A 16,389-nucleotide genomic window follows, 5' to 3' on the forward strand; every position below is an offset into this window, starting at 1 on the left:
CCGGTTCGAGTCCTGTTTAGAGACTCTGGAGCTCAAAACGCAGCCAGAGTTTTGGCCGCCGGCGCCGGTCTTCTGGCAATTTCACTGTGCCGGGCCGCCACCGCGGTGACCCGGGGAAACTCCACTCCAGCATCCCCCTGGCTTCTGGAATTTACTCGTCCAGGAATGGAAACGGTGGCGGGGTCGGCCCGAAACGGCGGTCCAAGCCACAGAGCGTCCACGCGCTTCTTCATCAGGCGCTGTGTTCTTCATTTCACCTTCACCTCATCTTGTTAGACTAATTTAAAAGTTTACCTGTTGTTTTCTTTTTGCTGTTTTACTTGGGAGGAATGCTGAATGCTCTCTTTTCTCACACAATACGACCTAGCTGATTCGAGTTATCTTTGGCCCTACCCCACAAGATAAGAAACGTCATCCATAAGACAATCGATGTGAGTAACACTTTTGGATCAACTTGATACAAGTGAGGTAGCGGAGGTCTCATCAAGGCATTCATATGTAGATTGTTTTTCCTTTTTAAAAATAAATTTAATATCATTAATAAGTTATTGTAAGTGTTACTGCCATTACTTAATGAACTGAAGGACTGCACAGCACAAAGTCATGGCACTGTTAGGTAGGATTTTCATCATTCATTTATTTTATACCATTTACATATGTTAGTATGATAAGAAACACTGTGTAAAAATAGTCAAATAAATCTGAAACAATGATTTTGTAAACACTCTTTTTTTCAGTCTTCTCTGAGAGCGGCCGTTTTTTTTTTGGACAAACCTCAAGTCGTTTCTCAACAAAAAATTAATAAGACTTAAAATTATCGTAAATTTATGACTGATGGACATAGACGTAGACATATATGCTTATTAAGACTACAATTGCTCCTAGCACTCTGGTACAGTCAAAGGCTGGAGTGCGCTGGGTTGCACAGTGGGCCAGAAGACCAGCGCCGGCCGCCAAAACTCTAGACGAGTTTTGAGCTCCAGAGTCGCTGAACACGACTCCAAACAAGCGCGTGACCCACCGATAGATTCCTCGCTCGGAGATCAATTCATTGGCGATGGTCACTCGTGCGGTTCGAGAACCCACTTAGCGACTCTGGAGCTCAAAACGCGTCCGAGAGTTCGACTGCCTCCACCGGCCTTCCGTCCCACTGTGGGGCGCAGTCTGACCTGACTCAGGATGGCAGGATGCACTGGACTGCACTGGTGCTTCATCCTGTCCGGGCCGGAGGCGGCATCGGGGCCGCGTAACATTGTTTGAGGAAGATTTGCCGTGTGGTCGGAGGCGAGCCAGGAAGCGATGGAAGTGGAAACCATTTCTCCGCTCGGCCACGCTCGGCCTGCCCTGCCGCCTTCCCGGCCCAGGTGAAAAATGCCCTGTTGCTGCACAGCGGCGGTGCTCGGCATGGTGCTCGGCTGCACGCCGGGTAGCCCGCGAGTCTGTCCGTACGACGCGCTGCCTTCGTTCATCTTGCAAACGTCCAATTCGTGGGTCTTTTCACTCAGTTACACTGTACACACGCCTCAGCAGACCGGGTACGCGATGTGCACCTCCGTAGAGCCCTGCTTGACGGCGGCGAGGATGGCCCTGGCGGCGTCCTGCACCCGGCAGGGCCGATGCCTGCAAAGCGAAGAAGCAGTCAGCAGTCTGGAAAAGGGCGTCAGCCACTTTTAATCTTCGTCCAAAAATAACTAATGACCCATTTCCAAGGGAGGTCCGACGCTTGTTCACAAGCCAGTGGTAAGTTTGCTTGCTACTAATTTGGCAATCTTCATAAGCTTGCCAAATTTTGGCAAGCTGGGGAGTATTTCCGGGCCAAGCTTGCCAATTTTTGGCAATTCAAAACGGCTTGTCAAATTCGTGGCAAGTAAACTTTCCACTTACCACTGGCATTGCAGTGCTTTCAAAGGCCGAAAACTGATGCCAAAGTGAAGAGCATCAGGTACATCGAAGGCCAGTTATTAACACATTCACGACCGGAATCGTTTTGGGCAAACTTCCGCTCAGGATCGGAGTCTGCTTTGACCAAATCATGCATCTCCCAGACCTCGCGTCTGGATATGAGTACGGTCGTGAATGTGTTAAACAAACCCATGAGCTTGTCGGTCCTACCTGGCCTGGTCGGAGTGCAGGTGGACTTTGGTGTAGCGCACCGCGGCCCCGATCTCGTGAAGGCTCTCGATCCACGCGTCGGCGACCATCCCTGCCCGACACACGAAAACAGGTCTGTGAGGTCCCTCCATAACGCGAGAGGGCCCAACTCAAATGGCACAAGGGCCTCCCTACCGCTCTTGTGCGCGATCTGCTCGTCCAGGACGTGCACCACGTGGCCCCTGGTCCTGGCCAGCATCCCGGGCAGGAAGCCCAGCAGCGGCTGAAACGAAAATGAGAGAGCATGGTGCAGGAACGGACAAAATGTGATCAATCAACTGGCTTGGCTTCAGGAAGAACGAAGGTGAATTCAGGATTCAAATTGTATTTCTGAGCTGGTTAATTATGCCGAACCGGCCAGTCTGCTCAAGGCTACACGCGCTGCTGCATGGCCGAGACGCGAGCCCGGGCGCGCGGGCCGAGGTCTAGCCTCACAGCCGTGCAGCCGGCTAGGCTGGCGTCCAGCACCACTCGCCGACTTATTTCCAGCAAAGCAAAGCACTCACTGCGCCGCGCTGCACACTGCACCCAAAAAAAATGGTTTCTTGATTTTTGATTTTCTTGGTTTTTGTAAGAAAAATAATCTTGACCCCAAGAAAAATTTTCTTTATTCAAGAAAAAAAATTGGATAAAGAAAAATTTTCTTGCAAAAACCCAAGAAAAGTTAAATTTTTCTTGATCCAAGAAGTCATTTTTTTGGGTGTGACTCGGCTTCCTCACCCAGAACTCGTTGCCCACGATCTTGCCCGTGGCGTCCACCGCGCTGGGGTTGTTGTTGTTGCTCTCGGGCACCACGAAGATGAGGTCCACGCCACCCTCGACGGTCGTGACGGTCCTGGACAGGCCCAGCGCCTCGCCGGGGTTCCGCCAGTCGCACGCGAAGCCCCTGGCCGGCAGGGAGTCTCCCAGACGGCCCTGGCCGTGAAGGTGGTCACCGTCGTCGTCATCGCCGTGGTCGCGCGACGCCTCGGTCTCGAGCTGGCAAGGCAGAAAAAGGGGGTCGTACAGTCTTGCGGAAAAGCTGACTGGAGGCAGACGACTGCCAAACAATTGCGTCAACCATGTTGTTATTATATTTTAAAAGTGGTACAAAAATTGAAACAACTGCAAAAAGCAGAAAACAAAATTCCGCACTGTTTTTGATTAAGATCATGCTGAGAAAATTAATCGTGAAAGTCACAGTGGTTTCTGAAGAGCTGAGCCTGGACATAAGTCTCGCTGGGACAGCGGGGCCCTTCTCTTTCCCCATGACTAGCGACGCGTCGCGACGATTGCTTCTCTGGGTCAGTAGTCTCTCAGCTGGAAGGATAAATTACGAGCCCTTCTTCCACTGAAGATATGTATCTCATTTCTGCTTTGCAGGGTCGAAAAGCAGACAAACTCTTGTCCGCGCCCGCTTATCTACTTTTTCTATCTGCAACTGCTTCCGTCCAAATCTCGCCAACCTTGACGGCGAAAACGAAATTTTCATGCCGCGGTCCGTTGCCGCCGGATTTTGCCTGCGTGGCCATGGCCAAAATTATCTATGCTGCAATTTTCGGCACTGGCTGACGCATTTCAGCACAAAAACAAGCAAAGAATTACCAACAGGAAAAAGAGTTGTGAATTTCAACCCGAAATAGATTTAAAAAGGTTTAGTTGAATGTCCAAAAATGATGTTTTTCCATGGAACATGGGGTAAAACAAGGAAGTACCAAACAAACTTCTTAGTAAATTTCAAAAAAAGTAAATGTCAGAATTGATGTAAATTTTACGTCACTTGAAATGTACGACGTGCTTTTGACCACGATTTGTACTACCGGGGGGACCTTTTTTTCGAAACTGTCGGCATTTTTTGCCGAAGGCCCTCAAGACCCAAAAACAGGACCACTTTTATGGGGATTTGTTTATTAACGAAGGTTCCCTATATTTAAAAAGTGGATCTTTGTGTTTCGAAGGTCCTTCGTAAATTCCATTGTGATAGTAAAATCGACAGAGATCGTTCAAAAAATTAACGAAGGTTTTTGTAAATATACGAAGAGCTTCGTAAATTAACGAAGGAACCGTTGGCAATTTTTTTGCCGAAGGATCCGTCGTTTATTCCGGACATTAATTTTTACAGTGAGGACAGAGCAGTGACCTCAACCAGAAATCAGATAACAAGTTTCATTTTTTTTTAAAAATGATGCACCATGGTGAAGCATGGGGCGCTAAGAACCAGGGAGTACCAAACAGCTCACCTGTTGTGAACAGTCTCAAAATAAAAGATTTTTGTCAGAAATTGATCCATTTTGACGTCACATTGACATTATTTGATGTGATTTTGACCTGATTTTGACTCCTGGGGGGAGCGCTTTCTTTCGAAACTTTTCACTTTGAGCTGAGCGTCAAGACCGAAAACAGTGACGCACTATATGTATTTGTACAATGTCTTAAGTGGTCTCACACAAATTTAAACATGTGGATTTTTGTGTACAAATTTGTGTGCATAAATGCAAAATTGCTTTGAAATTTGTCGGAAAAGCACGCGTGCGCAAAATTATGCGAGACCAACAAAAATTGTAGAAAGTAAGTTAGTGTAGTCTGAGGAATAAAAAGGTCCTTCGACTCGTTGCGCACCACTGTGCTTACTGTACCTGCTGCAACTGCACCAGCCCCAGCGTCTCCTGGACCTGCACCGCGTTCTGGTCGATGCAGATCACCCGGCAGCCCAGCCCCACCAGCTGCAGGCTCAGCTCGCGGCCCAGGCCGTCCCCACAGCCCGACACCTGCGCAGAGAAAGGGACCAATCAGGCGAGACGCGCTCACTGCACACTATGTCATTGGCTGCGCACTGTCATAGGCTGCACACTGTCATAGGCTGCACTCTGTCAGTCTGCACACTGTCACAGGCTGCACACTGTCAGGCTGCACACTGTCATAGGCTGCACGCTGTCATACGCTGCACGCTGTCATAGGCTGCACACTGTCACAGGCTGCACACTGTCATACGCTGCACACTGTCATAGGCTGCACACTGTCAGTCTGCACACTGTCACAGGCTGCACACTGTCAGGCAGCTCACTATCAGGCTGGGCTCGCAGCCCAAAGCGCATTTGGACGCAGCTATCACAAGCCAACCATCGATCATCAATTTCCGCCCAAGGAGAACGGGTGGGTAGTCAAAATCCAGGTCAATGTGACGTCAATAACATCATATAGCCCTAAATTTTTGACCATAAGACGCTTATTTTGGGGACATTGACATTATTTGGATTTGTTTTGTTGTGGTTGAGTGTTAATGAATTAATTCCGATTAAACCACTGCAACTGAAGCGAAAAAATATGTGTGTGTCTAGGTGTGTCTGTGTGATTGTAATTCAGAATTTAACCTGATCTGATCAAATCGCGACCCGGGTGTCATACTGAGAGGGGCCGAATGCAGAGATCATTTGGTGCCGTTGATCAGGTTTTCACAGGTTCGCTTTTGATAAATTTCGATGTTGCAATCAGACGGACCTGGATCTGACTCGTCGGGGCACCCCTTGTCTCTGGGAGGTGCGCGCAGCTCCATGGAGGCTCCAGGAAGCCTTGACAAATCTCTGCGTGCTTATGGCGGTGCGTAGACCAGCCAGCGCGCCTGAGCATGCGTCGCGCGTGCGCTTGCACCTCGTTTTGCGTGCGTTTCCGTGCGTTCGCGTGTCGGTGTGTGTGTGTGTGTGTGTGTGTGTTTGTGTGTGTGTGTGTGTGTGTGTGTTTGTGTGTGCGTGTGTGAGAGAGTGTGTGTGTCCGAGAGCGAGTGTGTGTTCGAGTGTGAGTGCGTGAGTGTGTGAGTGTGTTCGAGTGTGAGTGTGTGTGCGCATGTGTGCCGCGGGTCGCCACGCTTTGATGCGCCCGGCGATAGCAAACACTGGCCAGCCTAGCCTAGACACCACTACACTAGAAGTGCGTGCTGCTAACCGCATAATGACGCGCGTAACAATGAAGCAGCGCTTAAAGCGAGCGTCGCGGTGACGCGCTTCCAAGTGACAATTATTAAAAGGCAGTTCGCGCGCTCGCCTCATTTCCAACTTGAAAGGATTTTTCCTTTTTCTCACAATGTTTGGTCGAGCAAGTGACTACATCACTGAGAATGACCGAGTCACCACCATCGCCCCTCAAATGGGTGATGCAACTTTGATGCTCAATATTGGTTGACGAAAAATTCATTAGTCGAAATTCGGTAACAGACGTTTCGTTGCCCAAATTTGAGAAACGTCAATGAATACGTAATGATAAAATTTCGACTGAAGGATGAGAGTGAACACTTGGATTCTTCCTCCGGGCCACATCGTAAGGATTATTTCTGTTAGTGTATTAGAGAGTTGTTATAAAAGATGAGGTCCGTCTCGAGGGACTGGAGGCTCCGATCCTTGACCTGCCACAGGTCCGGCTCGCGCCAGCTCGCGCCCAGCTGACGACCATTTAACGAGCGCCCAGTCCGGCGATTCGGCAGTCGCTTCCTGAGGCGTGGCGTGGCGTGGCGTGGCGTGGCCTGGCGTGGCGGCGTGGCACGGCCGGACAAACAAATCCCCAAATTGCACTCGGCTTGACATTGGCGCGGACGGGTTCAAAGCCCGTACCGATGCTGCACGCGAACAATGCCTCCGTGAGAGTGAGCCGAGCCACCGGACGGAGGTCGTGGAGGGCAGCGAGAGAGAGAGAGAGACAGAGAGAGAAAGAGAGAGAGAGAGAGGGGGGGACGGGCAGGGGGAGGGGGGATTCACCGAGCCACGCCACGACAGCCACGGCCACGGCCAAGGTCCGCGGAAGGTCCTGCGCAGGCATCCCGACAGCCCTGGCCTGGGCGGCCCTGGCGGCCCCTGGCTCGCCCTGCCCAGACCGCTCCGGATCTCGAGTGGCTCCAGAGGGCGCGGTACCAAACGCTGCGTGCGTGCAGTCACTCCCAGAGCTTCCGTAAACAGGAAAGGCTTCTTCACGCCCTGCCCCGAGCACACCAAATCCCTTCGTACAATTTTTGTATGTGGTCTCACCCAATTTTGCGCTTGCGTGCTTTTTGTACAAATTTGTACACAGTTTCGAACGAAGTTTTGCGATTCTGCGTTTCAATTTGTACGAAAAAGTTCGCATGTTTGGAGCTGTGTGACACCACGTGCATAACTATGACAAAAGTATGCTGTTTTAAAATTTTGCTCCACTAGTGGCCAACGAATGTGACGTCAGAGGAGGCCCTGATTCCAGGCGGGGCTCCTATTCTTGACCTGCGTTTAATTCTCCGGCCTCTAGACCAGTTCTGGAACCCGTGTGAAGCTTGTCTAGGGTCTATCTAGCCCTGCTTGCGGGGAAGAATTGAACATTGCAGGAGCGGGGAGAAAATCACACCACGCCTATTTTATTCTGAATTGTCGCATTTTGATGCTCGGAAAATAAACTCTACCGGTTGTTGTTGCGGTGCCGTACTTGTTCGTGTGACAGAACTTAGTAAGTCTCAGAATAAGGGCATCCAGTTTGAAAGTGGGGCGTCTGATTTCCCCCCACCCCCGAGGTGTTCAGTTCTTCCCCGCACGGCCCCTAGTGCGACTAGTTGTCGCGAAACCACTCTCTAGGCGCAGCTAAACTCTCATCTCAGTGTCTCACACTCGTGTAAATGTTATCACAATGTCAGAAACCTGTCTGAAAACCTGATCAAAATTCGCGCACCTCTGAAAGCTGAAAACATCTCCTGACATTCTGTAGAACTCACACCATCAATATCAGAGTAAGTTTTCAGAATTTCAGCTTTCAGAGGTGCGCGAATTTTGATCAGGATTTCAGACATGTTTCTGACATTCTGACAAAATTTACACGAGTGCAGCCGAACCCAAACAATATTGGCGTCCGAGAGCTGCGCCCAGCAGTACTTGAGTTTTTATTTTTGTCAATGCACCTTTTTCCGAGCTATGTTTACGTTGTTTGCCATCGAGCAATGGCCATTGAACAATGTTGTAAGCAATGTAACAATGTTGTAACAATGTTGTAAGCAATGGGACACCGTGGCCAAAATATGAAATATCGCCCACACAAATGCGCTATGGTTCGTTGGCAAACTACGTAAAAGTAGCTGGCAAAAAAGGTATATTCATTGTATTTTCGCGATCCCGACACAGTGCTCAGGACGCGGTGCACGTCGAGGCCAATTTTGGCCAGCAGATTCGATTTGGAAGCCCTGTTCCCGGCGCGTCCCACGCACACGGTGGTCATTCCGAATATTGCACGAAGAAGCGATTTTCGGCGGCGTGCGTCCGTGCCCGCCTGTGAGTTTCCTGTGGGTTTCGCTTCCCATGCATGGTGCGGCCAACGCTTCGGCCGACCCTCCGCAACGCGACCCCGTTCTCCCACTGCCCCACAGCACCGCCGCCAGTACACTGTAGGGGACCTCCGCGACGCACCGCGACGCACCGCGACGCCAGAATGGCGCTAGCCTTGGATAGCACCGAGAACCTGCTCACCGCCAGCGCTGTCACCGCGCTACTTACTCTGCAGCAGCATCAGCATCAACGACAACGACAACAAACAACAACAACAAAACAAAACCAACAAAACAACAACAACAACAACAACAACAACAACAACAACAGACTGTAAGCCGTGCGCGGTCCGGCACGCGGAAGGTAAACACGGCAGTGAAGGGTGTGGCGAGGTGCACCAAACCAGGACGCCGCCCTCCATCGCCCCGCCCTGCCCTGGGCTATCTTACCTTGCACTTCGCAGCCCCGCCGCGCCCGCCCCGCCCCGCCCCACCCCACCCCACCCACCCCGCCACGCAGTGGACCCCCTCCCATGCCCGCACGCAGCAGCAGTGGACAGACACCCACGTGCCAAGCAGCAGCAGGTCGGTTCGAATGTAGTGTACTCCGCCGCTCCTCCGTCTCTCTCGCACCTGTACGGGACGCCCCATGGAGCGTGAGAGAGACAGAGCGACGCAAAAGCACAGCTCAGCCTGCAGTGCACACTGCGCCTGCGGCGTGTCCCGAGCGACAACGAGTGGACTCTTGGGCCGCCCGCTCAGTGGCCCCCTGTATGCAAATCCAGAGTGCTTGGATGCTGTGTTTACTGCGAAAGAAACGCTTGGGACGAAGAATCTTGTCTTACTTTTACAGCGGCTGCGTGTCGGCTAGTTTTACCGGCAGATGTCGTTCCATGTCACTTGCTTCACACCGAAAAGGAAACGATTCTGGTGGCAAAAGTACAACCTGCCTTCATCCTTGATCCTTTTCCCGATTCCGAGCTGGAGCGGACTGGGGCAATAACTGTGACAGTGCTGGCATGTGTAGGTCGACCTGATGCCCTTGCGCGTCGCGTGTGTGTGTGTGTGTGCGCGCGTAGAAAAACAGGGGGGGGGGATTGAAGCGGCTGGCACAGGTTAGAAGCGGAGCATAGCTGACTGCGGAACGCTTTCTACGCGACCTTGATGGCCTTGGCGATCCTACCGGTACACTGATATTCAACCAATGTGACGTCATATTTGTGAGAATGCGATTTTTGTCACGTTTCATGGAATGCGATGTCACATGGGTTGGAATGTTGATCCACGCTCAAACGAATGTGACACCCTAATTAGACGGCCGAGTCACGTTCCAATGAATGTGACTTTGTATTTAAAGGAACTGGCTGTAATTCACATTCTGACGAAGATGACGTCACTTTTTTGATAGGCCGTGTACCACCCTGCAACCAACTCTGACCAAAACGCTCTGCCTCAAGTGCATGCCTCAGGCTCGACAGACGAGCACTCGTGGACAGAGCGACGAATGCACTGCTTAAGCAGCCTGGCAAGCTTCCGAATTTAGCCCACAGCCCGGAGCGACTAGGTCCATCGCCGTTGAGTTATATTGATGTGGGGAAGCGGTTCGCGGCCGTCCAGTGGGAAGGTCCAAGGCGAAGCGGCGCTCTACTGAACCAAGGACGGACTCCTGGCTTATATTCGCCGTTGCCGTGCTGCACCCCGTTACATGCTCTGCGAACTCTACAGTGTCAGTTTTCTTCAGCGTACTCAACGAGTACCCTCCCACGAGCGAGTACTCAGATGAGTATACTCTGACCAGAAAACGAAGAGCCCTGAGTTCTCGCGTTTTATGGCATCTGCCGCCTTGGCTAGCTTTGCAGGTAGCCCTCGACCGCGAGAACCCAGGGCTCTTCGTTTTCAGGTCAGCGTATAGTACAACTTCACTAGCATATATTGCTAGGCGTGGGGTGTACTCATTTGAGTACACACTGTGGAAGTGTACTATCTGAGTATATTCTCGTTTGGATTGCACTCATTTAAGTACGATCTCGTTCGTAGGATTGTCCTCATCTGAGAACACTCTCGTAGGCGTGTACTTGTGAGTACATGACGAAGTGCACTGAGTGCACTGTCGAGTTTGCAAAGTGGGTCATCTAAGGACACACACACTCACATCAATCAGGTTTACAACTAAAGACATACGCACCAGTGCCCTCTTGCCGCGCAGGCTGCAGCTCTTGGATCCGGCGCCGCCCAGGAGCCAGGACCAGATGGAGGCGAGGCCCTGGCCGAGGCCCTGGCCGTGGCCCTGCCCCAACGGGGGCCCCTGCCCCAACGGGGGCCCCGCTCGGCCCGCTCGCCCTCTCCCTGCTCCGGGGTCCGGCCGGAGCCTGGTCCCGCCGCAAGCGGTCATACCTGCAACGCAAAAAGAAGCAAAAAGCGAGAAAATGAAAAACGCACCAGGAAGCGCTCAACAAAGAGACTGCAGAAACAAACAGGGAAAAGGGGTGTGGCCTTGGCGCGCCGGCTCGCGCTGCATTGGACCGTGACGTCCACGCTCTGTCTCTGTCGCACTCATGGACTGTCCCGTAGGCGTGCGAGAGAGACAGGGCGAGGCGTCGGGAGAAAGAAGCAGTCTGGTCCACTTTCCTCTCGCTGGTCCGCTGCGAACAGCCGGTGAAGGTGTCAAACACGTCTAGCACGACCGAGTCAGTGGGCCTCGTCAAGAGCGGCAAAAAAAAACCACAAAAAAACGAAGAATTTTGAGTCAACCTTTTAAGCAGTATTCTTTGAAAAAAAAAACAAAAAAAAAACTTGAAAATAATTTTTGCATTTTGAGCTTCCCCTCTTCCATTGTCATTCCCTCTTGTCCCTTCGCAGCTCCCTCCCCTGCCCCACTCAGTCCCCCTCCTCGGGACACTCGGGCTCGGTGTAGCATTGCTGCCTGGTCAGTCTCGGCCACACGAGCGGCCACACCTGTGAAGACAAGACCCGGTTCCGGCTGGCCTTGCACCTTTCGATGCGTTCGCGAGGGCGGCGCGGCGGAGCGCAGCCGCAAGCGAAGCGGTCGCACAGCCGGCAACGCTGCGCCTCTCAATGCATTCGATTGATCGAAACCAAAAGCTTCACGATGCGGGGTGACGACAGGCAAATTTCGAGTCAGTCGGATCTCGGTTACGAATTACGCCTGTTACGCGCGGATTACCTTCTTGACAACCCAAAAATTCTGAGATTACCTTTGAATAACGCCGAATTACCTCAAATTTTGTATTGATTACCTTCGTGACTAAATCAAAAAATTTCTAGGATTACACCTTGTATTAACTCCGGGTTGCCTCGAAATTTCCGGTAATCCGGGATTATGGATAACCAATTTTGCTGTCAGCCGGATTACCTTTGAATAACGCCGAATTACCTCGAAATTGGTGTTGATTACCTTCGTGACTAAATCAAAAAATTTCTAGGATTACGCCTTGTATTAACGCCGGATTACCTCGAAATTTCCGGTAATCCGGGATTACGGATAACCAATTTTGCTTTCAGCCGGATTATCGATGTCGTTTCCGCCCTCAGCCCGTCGTGGCAGTCCGAACCAGGTAGTAGTGGCCAGAAACCTGCCCACAAGATTCACGTTTGACCTCGCAGCCGCTGTCCCTGCCCTAGCCTAGACCGGTGTTAAAACTGCCCAATTCATAGGCAGCCATCCTTGTTGGTCACGCACTTCCGGGCTCGGTAGTAAACCAATTCTCACCCAGTTCGCGAACGCCGCGCTACGCCACTGGCTACAATTCGCACTGGGAGGGCCAAGCGCCCGTTCGTCCCTCCAGTGGCCTTGCTAGGCAAATCGCGTTCTAGAACAAAGCGTGCGCGCTTAAAACCTTACGAAGTATTTCGAGCATATGCAAGTTACAAGCTATTTAGTTTGTTTTAGGAAGAATTAGTCCGTAAATTACGGAGTACCCTTTGTAAGCTTATGTGTGTTCAAAATATATAACAAGCTACTTTTGTCGACATTTGGGAATTACAGATCTGTTATGCCTAAAATAGTACGTACGGTTTTCAGAGAGTGCGAAGGCAACAATGTTGTAGTTTTTTTCGCGATTTTTAGAATCTGTATATGAAGCCGGTAACCAGATGTCATTTTTATGCGAGATGTTGTCTCTAGAAATCAAAAAATACGAGGAAAAATGGATATTGCAAGTGCACGCTTTGCAGCACCTTGAAATCCACGAAGAGAACAAAACTAAGGACTCAACCGGCCGGAGATCCTGCAGGAGGTTTACGACGAGGCCCTCCTTCATTACGGCCCCAGCAAATGCAGCGCGCATTAAATCGAAATCGCTTTCGGCTGAGTGCTGGCGGTGCTCACGGGGCCTCCCGACGACCTCTGGGAATATTCCTCCAGACGTGGCGGCAAAAACGAGCAATCTGCCCCTGCTGCTGGACTTCGATCGAATTGTACTCGCAACTCAGTCGCGAAAGGAAAGATGTCGCAGGCGTACAGGTGCGGTGGCAGCACCCTCGTACAGGGTTGCTGTTCGCGGCTTTGTTCGCCTCAACAACAACTAAATTTTCTGTTTTTCTGAGTCTTGTAGCTAAACGGTTTTGAGTTTGCGTTTGCCCAAGGGGATAGCGACTGGTAAAATTCATGTCAGCCGGATTACGAAGACATAACAGGATCACATTTGCTGGATTATCCCGGATTACCTCCGGAATTCCCCGGATTGCCACCGGATTACCTCGAAATTTCTGGTAATCTGGATAACGGATTACCCAAGTCGTAGCCCTCTGCCCTCCTGATTATTTTCCTGACTTCGAACATCTGCCGCCGGCTGTCCAAGAAGCGAGTCTCTCGACGGCGACTGCTATTTTTTCTGCGCATTGTTTGGTTCGAGAGTCTCAAGGCGTCAGGCGGCACTAACTTTGATGCGAGTTCCGGCATCGCTCGCCACCACGCAATGACGCCTTTGAACACATACGCGAGCGCGCGCTTAGCCCCGGGAGGTGGGGGGAGGCAGGTAGACACGTGTAGATCGTACAGCGTCTGCCTGTCGGATGGCCAGTAATTTGAAACGACGTCAGCGTCCCAGAAGCGGAGACGAAACAACTAAGTGCAGTCATTGAATGGAGACGGGTTGTGTTTCGTGAGCGCCGTGATCCCAGCGTGGACATGGATTCACACGATCTACGCCACGTGTTTGGTGGCACCGCGACCAGCACGGCCAGCATGCACCTGCAGAACATTGGGGGAGCACAGTTTTTGCGGCGATGACACTTCCTAACTGTCTACTTCACACTTACAAACACATATTTATTGTACAGTTGGCCAGTACACACCTACAGTTGCTTAATTGCTTAATTGTAAGTGTGTGCTTGGGCCAGCTTGGGCAAGTATGTATGTAGCTCATTAAAGATGAACAAATTCTAGTTTTACAAATGAATTAAACTTAACTAAACATGCTACAAAAAGGTACTTATTTTTCTAGACATTTGTGATTTTTTAAAAATGAAAGTTTTAATTTATTCTTTTGATGAGGGTACTTGCCAAGTACGTGTTTATAAGTGTGAACTTTCCAATAATTTTTTTTTCGTTTTCGTCGGTCACGGTATGGGTCACGCACTGAAATTCTTACAACCAAATCGCACCACAGTCAATTCAGCACAAGCATAATATGAAGCAGAATTTGTCCGAAACCATCCCATTTTCAATTTCTTGAAGATAGTTCGTATTATGCTTGTGTTGATTTCTGCGTATTACGGCAAAGTTCTTCATCAGAATCCTATTTTGCGAATACAAATCAATGGAGTTGAGACTTACTCTGTTTTCCATTTGTAGGGAATCGAAAATATATCCTTTATCCTTTATGCACCAACGATTCCGATGGTGCCGTGCAGCACCCACTTTTGCACTTCACTTCACCTTTTGCACAAATTATCCTCCATCTTCCATGCACGAGACACACAAACTCAACACGGACGAGACTCAGTTTCGTCTTTTCCAGTGACGCGAACAAGCCGGCAGGGTTCGCAACGCGAGCAACGCCAGCAGCAAGCCTCGCTGCGAACGCGGCGGGACTGAGAGGTTGAATGAGCCCGCTTCCCGCTCGCCACTCCCGGCCCTTCCCCCTCTCTCCCGCACACTCTCCCCGCCCCCGTCTCACCATGGTCCCGCTCTGTCCCGGACAACACGGAGCGACCAACCGCACGGCAGGGCGATAAAGGATTCACTCGGGGCTTTTCCAGAAATGTGATGACGTGCCAAAGATTGCACCCACAAACAAAAAGTAGTAATTGTTCTCGATCTTCGATGTGGCCTGGCCGTTTCTGTCTGCTGGAAGAACATGAACGTCAAATAACATGTTTTCCTGGACACGTGAGTCGCATGCCGCGCTGCATTATGCTTGATGCGAACACGCTGTCAAGCGCCTCGATCATGTGTGGTCTAGCCCTTAGTGGTAATGGTAATGGTTTGTAGGCAACCTCTGCGTATGCGAGCATGCGTGTCCCGCGGGCTGGCCTACCCTAACCGAGCGCAGGCGCTCTGTGTTGGTGACGAAGGTCAAGGTGTCGGTTGAAATGTGAGTTCACGTTGTTTTATCCTTTGTTTTTCTGGCGGTGCATCCACTCTCCGTCCGAGAAGGTCCTGGTGCGGTGCGTCCTGCCCTGCACCTCTGTCGCCTGCCCCCGTCTGCCGCAGACTGGTTCCCGGCGGGTTCTTCGACCTCACTCCGCCGTCCGTCTCCGGCAGTCGTTTTATTTTGCAGCCACAGTGGGCTGCCGAGTGGGCCACTAAAGGTCCCGCAATGCCAAGCCATTCTTAAGTTTGAGCGGTGTGATTTCACGTCACGTGCTCACAATAAAATTCCCCGACCCACTGTGCGAACAAGGGTACTGTAGACGTTCGTGAAGTCTGAGCACATAAGTCTCGACATTTTTTTTCGGAGTTACTCGTACGGGACACCCACGCGACAAAAGTTGTATGGCTCCCCTTTCAACGAAACAAGACGTACTTCTTTAAGTCTTCCACAGGCCACAACTCACCTCAGACCCCGTGCGAGGCCACACCGCCGTTGTGCTAAATTTGGGGATCGCAACACTCGTTGACACCTCTAAGTGCACGCCATCCCATCAAGGTACAACTATTTGGCACGTATGCTGGACGCCGCCGGTTCCGTCGTGGTGGCCATTTACCATTCCGCTTCCCCCGTCCCCCTTCACCAGTCACACTTCACCCTTCACACTCCCGTCACCCTTCATCATCCGTTATCCTTCATCCTTCACCATCACCCTTTACCCTTTGACCTTCGCCCTTCACCCTTCACAATTCATCCTTATCCTTTATCCTTTATCCTTTATCCTTTATCCTTTTCATCCTTCATCCTTCATTCCCTCATCCTTCCTCCTTCATCCTTCACCATCACCCTTTACCCTTCACCCTTCACAATACATCCTTTATCCTTCATCCTTCACCATCACCCTTTACCCTCACCATTCACCATTCATCCTTTAACCTTCACCCTTCCTTCACCATCAACCTTTACCCTTCACACTTTGCCCTTCACCAGTCACACTTCACCGTTCACCAGTCACCCTTCACCGTTCACCGTTCACCAGTCACCATCACCCTTTACCTTCCACACTTCGCCCTTCACCCTTCACCCGTTCCAGGGAGACTCTACACCGTTGGCTGTCCACTGGGCGACTGCTTCCTGCGACCTCGGGGCTCGGCGTCTCTGCCTTGGTTTGTGCCGAGTCTCGGATTTGGCGGCTCGCACTCCATCTGCATGCCAGTCACATCCTGGCGCCGTGCTGCGCGGTGCTGCGCTTCGCCGTCGAGGCCGAGCAGGCCCCGCCGCTGGCCGTGCATGACCAGGCCCAGGGCGGCCCAGGGTCCCATCCTCCATCAAGATAAGGCCGGTCCAGAAGGCGTGTCCACGACACTGCACACTGATTCCGAGAGTCGTTTTCGCCGCTCTGTCTCTCTCGCAACCATGCGGGACGCCCCAGGAGTGCGA

General features: G+C 51.4%; 1 protein-coding gene across 1 annotated transcript; it reads right to left on the reverse strand.

Moving 5' to 3' along the window:
• Positions 1 to 617: 617 nt before the first annotated feature.
• LOC117652325 lies at positions 618 to 14,464 on the reverse strand. Its single transcript, XM_034397150.1, has 7 exons — positions 14,193 to 14,464; positions 10,581 to 10,789; positions 4,767 to 4,898; positions 2,872 to 3,129; positions 2,287 to 2,374; positions 2,113 to 2,203; positions 618 to 1,620 (listed from the first exon to the last, which is right to left on the reverse strand). The coding sequence occupies exons 2-7, from the start codon at positions 10,785 to 10,787 to the stop codon at positions 1,524 to 1,526; spliced, it is 873 nt and encodes a 290-aa protein (XP_034253041.1). The 5' UTR covers positions 10,788 to 10,789; positions 14,193 to 14,464; the 3' UTR covers positions 618 to 1,523.
• Positions 14,465 to 16,389: the final 1,925 nt, after the last annotated feature.

The sequence above is a fragment of the Thrips palmi genome, unplaced genomic scaffold (genome assembly GCF_012932325.1).
Source record: "Thrips palmi isolate BJ-2018 unplaced genomic scaffold, TpBJ-2018v1 HiC_scaffold_7, whole genome shotgun sequence".
Taxonomy (NCBI): Eukaryota; Metazoa; Arthropoda; class Insecta; order Thysanoptera; family Thripidae; genus Thrips; species Thrips palmi.

What these genes read in the sequence shown, in the direction of transcription:
- LOC117652325 (XM_034397150.1), bottom strand. Translation starts at nt 10,787, where the DNA reads ATGACCGCTTGCGGCGGGACCAGGCTCCGGCCGGACCCCGGAGCAGGG. An exon ending in TGCGCGGCAAGAGGGCACTG is followed by an intron (nt 4,899 to 10,580) that starts GTGCGTATGTCT and finishes TTCTCTGCGCAG; the next exon opens with GTGTCGGGCTGTGGGGACGG. An exon ending in TCGTGGGCAACGAGTTCTGG is followed by an intron (nt 2,375 to 2,871) that starts GTGAGGAAGCCG and finishes TTTTCGTTTCAG; the next exon opens with CCGCTGCTGGGCTTCCTGCC.